Source organism: Sycon ciliatum, unplaced genomic scaffold, assembly GCF_964019385.1.
Source record: "Sycon ciliatum unplaced genomic scaffold, ocSycCili1.1 SCAFFOLD_1888, whole genome shotgun sequence".
NCBI classification, from domain to species: Eukaryota; Metazoa; Porifera; class Calcarea; order Leucosolenida; family Sycettidae; genus Sycon; species Sycon ciliatum.
This window is the reverse complement of record NW_027044614.1, coordinates 16,055-22,102: the sequence shown is the minus strand read 5'-3', so window position 1 is coordinate 22,102 and position 6,048 is coordinate 16,055. Positions and strand designations below refer to the sequence as shown.

General features: G+C 48.8%; 1 protein-coding gene across 1 annotated transcript; it reads right to left on the bottom strand.

The window, feature by feature from the left end:
• Positions 1 to 1,588: 1,588 nt before the first annotated feature.
• On the bottom strand, positions 1,589 to 4,212 carry LOC135830464 (uncharacterized). Its single transcript, XM_065342712.1, has 3 exons — positions 4,033 to 4,212; positions 2,798 to 2,936; positions 1,589 to 1,833 (listed from the first exon to the last, which is right to left on the bottom strand). Exons 1-3 carry the CDS (start codon positions 4,091 to 4,093, stop codon positions 1,620 to 1,622), a joined length of 414 nt encoding a protein of 137 aa, XP_065198784.1. The 5' UTR covers positions 4,094 to 4,212; the 3' UTR covers positions 1,589 to 1,619.
• Positions 4,213 to 6,048: the final 1,836 nt, after the last annotated feature.

The window sequence follows — 6,048 nt, the reverse complement described above, 5'->3', positions numbered from 1 at the left end:
GTCGTAAATGGGAATGACTGTACATGTAGCAGCCAGCCCACCTTCCATCGATCTGCCCGTGTGGTGCATCGTTCACAGTCGCCCACGCCTTGTCGTGCTCTCTGGGTGGGTTTCCCTCACTGAGGCACAATGAGGTACGAGATGTTACGGCTGGTCTCCTCAAACGGGTCGCCAACAACGTCACCACTGAACCACACCTGCAGCCGGTAACTGGGGAAGCATTCCGCTACCGCTCTGCCATAACGGACCCCCAGGCTAGGCTGGATAAAGCAGCGAGTGGTGTCTGGGGTGGGCGTTTTGACCGCACTTTCTTCGACGTACGGGTTTTTAACCCTTTCGCGGCTTCAAATCGCTCCACCTCAGTACCCTCCTGCTACCAGCGCCACGAACGGGAGAAACGCCGCTGCTATGAGGAGCGTGTTCGAGAGATCGAACATGCAACTTTTTCACCTCTCGTTCTCTCCTCAACAGGCGGCATGGGCAAGTCGGCAACAGCCTGCTATAAGCGGATTGCCGGGCTCCTGTCCGACAAAACGAAGGAGCCGTACAACCGTGTAATGGCGTGGATTCGCTGCCGACTTGGCTTTGCTCTGGTTCGCTCCAGCATGGTTTGTTTGCGTGGTGCTCGGCGACGCCCCATGCGCGTCAGCGATGTGGCGGATGCATCTGCTACCTTGGCCGTTGCCGAGGCCCGCTGCCCTGTGTAACTGACTGCAAGTGGTTCCTAAATCAGTTCCTATTCCCCATTGTTGCTTCTTTTTTCCCCTCTAGTTTTCTTTTACGGTATTATAATTTCACGGAGAAGGCGGAGAGCCCGAACGTGTGCAGTTTTATGTTTATTATTTGCCATGGCGACCCCCGTAAGTCCAAATAACTGGCAGGGCAGGGTTGGGCCTTTTCTTTCTTCTCGGATTTATTTTCATGATGAACTGCAACAGTGGCAAGGGAAAAAAAACAAAAAACAAAACATGTAGCAGTTACTGTTTACACGTGTACATGACATGTACTCACCTCCCGTACATGTACAATGTAGATCTACGTACAATGTAGATCTAGTGTTCTTAAATCTGATAATTCTAGCCTGGACTGTTCTTAAATTTTGCCGGTTTTCCAGCCTGGGCGTTCTTTGGCGAGGTGTTCTTCGGCGCCCGATCTTACTGTAGTACTACATGTATACAATATCGGTTGTACCGAAATTTTCGGTGCGTTTTATTATCGGTAAAAATTGTCGGCACCGAAGTTACCGAAAATAAAACACCACCGACAATTTCTGCTTTTACAGAATGTAGCATTAGGAGTTGCATTACTTTATGAGTTGAATCCATAACGAGGCACAGCGGTATATTTTTAACGATTTAACAAGAAACGATCCATTGTTAGCCGTGTGAATGTTCTTACAAACTGTTTCTTCTCTCCTTTGTACTAGAGCAATAAAGAACGGGTGCGTGATAGCAGGGTCGTTAAACTTTGTGCCCGCAAAGTGGAAACAATGCAAATAGTTAGACTTTTTGGTTCGTCACTCTTTCATCTCTAACAGTATGTGTAGTAGGCCTGTACTTGTAGTACTGCCATGGTTACATACTTGATGGTGTGGTGTCAGCGATGTCTGCTACATCCCACTAAGCACGCGTTGCCGTAACAGTGGTGGTGGTGGCTACACACGGCGGGTAAGCAGGGGTTACAGGCCCTGAGGATGGGTACGTAGCCGTGGTGACGATTGCCAGCTGCTTCCGCTGACGGTATCGGACAAGAGGACAGCACGCGCAGCACAAGCAACACAGGATGATGCCGCCGACTATCAGGATACACCCTGTTACGATCACTCCAATGGCCCTGGGGCAAACAGAAAGACCAAAGAGAACCAGAGATCCAGCTGGAATGGTCGCTTGTTCAGACTCCACTGCGGCCAATTCATTGGTTATGCCAAACACCAACACCAACACATGCACACACACACACACACACACACACACACACACACACACACACACACACACACACACACACGCACATACACACACACATGTATATTTGTACTTGCTCACTGCCATGACTGGTCATGCGAATCTCACCCAAAGAGGAGAGAGAAATTCAAAAGGAATCTCGGAAAGATGACTCAATTGGCAATTGAACCACCCAATGGCTGACAAACTCTGAAATCCCCAAACTCTGGGTGGATTTGGAAATGTAAAATAGAAGAAAAACACATCGGAACGAGTTATGAAGCAACAATCCACGGCTATCCACGATTTCTATTGGCTCAGTTTCCGGGTTAAACTTTGGATTTGGAAATGATCCTACTTATGGGCCCGGCACACCTCAGTCAGTGAGCGAGGACGAGGTGCAGAAAAAGGGATTGACCTCATCAAGGTATCAGTCCCCGGGATCCAACTGCATTCACCCCTGGTCCGAGTGAAGGCAATACTAAGATGCTAGTGTGGGTGGCTTAATCAAAGTGGATCTGATAAAGGCTTCACTAGCACCATTGATTACACAAGAGTTGCTCTAGCCAGAAGGTGTCCATCGGCCAACTGGTATGTATTGTATACTTCAGTAGAAAGTATGTGAACCCTGAAGCCAACAAAGGTGGCAGCTACAACATTACACCTTCAAGCAGCCGAGCCCGTTAGCAACAGACCCAACACTATCTGGCATACTGTACCCACCAACCGAACAAGCTGAACATTTTATGCACTCTATTATTTCCCAGAACACTATAAACATCAGATTCCTCAAAACAGTGTTTAGCCATGCAAGTGCATGACTAGTGCAGAGCCCCTCATCAACCAATCCTTACCATCCAGCTAGATAAGTCGAATCCAGCGTATCAAAGCAGCACAATTTGTCGTTGGGACTGTACGAGCAGCAATCAGTCTGACTGATGGCAGGAAGGTCAGGAACATGCGGGCACTCTACCAAGCCGCACTTCTTCGCATCTAATATTGTACACACAAACAGAGCAGGAAGCAGTGCAGGATAACATTTCTTTCAAAGAAAACGATGCCACGGATGTCTGCAGTGCAGACCAGCCGGTGTCTGAAATGTCGCTAACATAGAAGTTAAAAACTCTTTAAATTAAAGGGGAAGTTAAGGCAAAAATTAAAATTTCACCAGTTGTAGTCTTCGGGGTGCTGAGTCGAATGGTCTTGGTCCGAGAAAGCTGAGACGCTCCCTTCCTACTTGAATCCCAATCGAACTCGCGCACTTCCACCGAAACTGGGTGACTGCGCCCTACTAGATGGGGATTTGTATGCAAAATGTCACTAAAAGCGCCATTTCGTTCTTATAAAAGTACGGATGACCGCGATTGGCCCATATGTTGTAGTCTTTTGGACGCTGAGTCGACTGGTTTTGGTCCGAAAAGGCTGCGATGCAGCGTTCCTCCTTTATTCCCAATCGCACATGGTTGAACAAGTGGTCACGTGCTCCTGCGTACACCATTCACCTGGTCACCGTGCCTGCAGGGTACAACTTACTAGCCTGTTTGACCTTTTTTGGGTGCAGTCCTGTCACTCGAGTTGAACTCGAGTTGAACCTTGGTGTGAAAGTTGTCGCCTGCTGGCGTGGTGACCAGGTGATTTGGGCACCCAGGAGCACGTGACCACTTGTTCAACCATGTTCGAATGGGAATAAAGGAGGAACGCTGCATCGCAGCCTTTTCGGACCAAAACCAGTCGACTCAGCGTCCAAAAGACTACAACATATAGGCCAATCGCGGTCATCCGTGCTTTTATAAGAACGAAATGGCGCTTTTAGTGACATTTTGCATGCAAATCCCCATCTAGTAGGGCGCAGTCACCCAGTTTCGGTGGAAGTGCGCGAGTTCGATTGGGATTCAAGTAGGAAGGGAGCGTCTCAGCTTTCTCGGAACAAGACCATTCGACTCAGCACCCCGAAGACTACAACTGGTGAAATTTTAATTTTTGCCTTAACTTCCCCTTTAAATTAATCTACAGTCAGTAGACAGTGACAAGTTTGCCAGTTTTAGTATAAAGAGAAGAAGTAATCTACATGATTGTGCCAAGTTCTTACCACTCGGTCCGGCAAGGACAAGCAGAGCCACGCCGATCAGGGTGTAAACTGAGAGAGACATGGCGAAAGGATGATTGTCGTGAGCAGCTATGGACGCGCGTGAAGGTTTTCCCAAGCTCGAGTCGAAAGCAAAACCCTGGAAGTAGCCACTGTATACTGTGTCGAACTACTACCACTGTAGTGTATACATGTAGGCAACAACACGAAAAGAACTGAGAAATCCGATCCGCGCATTCAGTAGAATACACGTGCGAGTACGTACATGCATTATAATTGTTGTTGATAGATCACGGCGCATGCGCAATTGCGCTTGGCGGGACACAAGGCTAACTGTTGTGGCAGCCCATGCAGGTGCACTTTTTGACCTTTGGCCTTTTTCATATCATAAATGGCATACAACAGTACATAACAGTACATCGGAAAGTACCGGTCCGAATTAGAAACAGCTGCAGCTGCTGGAGCATGAAGCGGAGGTGGAGCATTGCGTGCACTCAGCCACTAGTGCGCAGGGCGCAAAGCCAAATGTAGATCCTTCGCATCAGGAGTCGCCAAATGTAAATACCATATTTGACGACTCCCTGCTTCACATACGCACTCAATACAAGCCGTTACAATGGCAACAACATATTGGGCCCCAGCCTTCAAAAATAATAGTTTTCAGTACATCAAGCCCGGGTCCGCGGGGTACTCATGTACTCATGACGGCCGGAATATCCAAGCGAAAGGCGCAATTATGTAACCAACAACTGGTAACGGTGGGGATGGGGGGGGGGGGGGGGGGGAGAGAGAATCAGTCTCACTTGAGCAGGGAGTGGTGCTTTCTTGCAGGTTCTTGCAGGTTTGCCGAGTGGACGGTTCGACGGACTTCTCGTGTGCTCTGGATGCAGTCGTGAGTCAGTCAAGTGGGAATTCAAGTCGGCAGGAAAACCGCGAGTTCCCATGTAGGGATCCCCCGGGGAGCAACACACAATTCCCCAAGTATCGCCGATGTCGCACCAACGTCTTCTTCACATTGTTGTCCCCAGCGAGGGCTTGCGAATTAGATGGTCCGGAGGCAACAACATTGTGAATGGCCAGCGGTCCTCAGCGCTTGTTCAGCACCACCATGAGCGCCACTGACTCACGCTGCTATCTGGTGTTCACGAGGTGTTTGTCGCGCTGGAAACGGAGCGTCTCCGTAAGTGTGTATCCCCTGGTGATGTTTGTGCCTGGAGAGCACTACATGTATATAAGTGGTGCTCTTTACTACTGTAGTCCCCAGCCTACTCAAGCTCAACTGAGTAGTAGTATATTGACATATCCGCGGCAAACCGCGCTTATGTACAACGGCATGGGAGAGGATAACAAAAAAATGAAAATATATTGTTGGGGAAATCCACGCTATTAATATCGAATATTCAACAATGACGGGTGTGGGTTAAACCCAAGCTCAACTTATGAGGGGTGAATTCCCGAAACACTGTGTATTGAGCAGGGAGTGGTGCTTTCTTGCAGTTTGCCGAGTGGCCGGTTCGATAGACTTCTCGTGTGCTCTGGATGGCAGTCGTGAGTCAGTCAAGTGAGACTTCAAGTCGGCAGGAAACCGCGAGTTCCCATGTAGAAAGCAACACACAATTCCAAAGAGTATAAAAATAAAAAATAAAAAAAATTCGGACGGTTTCGCGTACCGGGCAGGTCAAGAATAAGGAGTCGTACTGACAACTCCCTGGTCCAAGGACCTCCTTTCCGCTTCCGTGGGACGCCACCACCCCATGATCAGGCGTCAGATGACGGTGGGGGAGCATAGATCAGATCCACAACCAGAGGCCAAAGGCCTAAATCCCATTTGTCACATCCATGTTCCTCATGCCAGGCCACGAGTTCCCAATTAGAATCCTTCCGCTTCCAAGCAGGACTTCAACCTGGTACCTCTCGTTTCTCAATCATCCACATTGACTTCGGAATCTTCTGTCCATGTATTCAAGAGAGAGCTGCGCAAACATTCTTGTCAGTATTCAGGTCTACTCGCTGGCATGC

Excerpts from the sequence above, each read along its gene's own strand:
- LOC135830464 (XM_065342712.1), bottom strand. The coding sequence starts at position 4,093 with ATGTCTCTCTCAGTTTACACCCTGATCGGCGTGGCTCTGCTTGTCCTT. Across the intron at positions 2,937-4,032 it reads TGTCCTTGCCGGACCGAGTG|ATGCGAAGAAGTGCGGCTTG; the intron begins GTAAGAACTTGG and ends GTACAATATTAG. Across the intron at positions 1,834-2,797 it reads TCGACTTATCTAGCTGGATG|GGCCATTGGAGTGATCGTAA; the intron begins GTAAGGATTGGT and ends TGTTTGCCCCAG.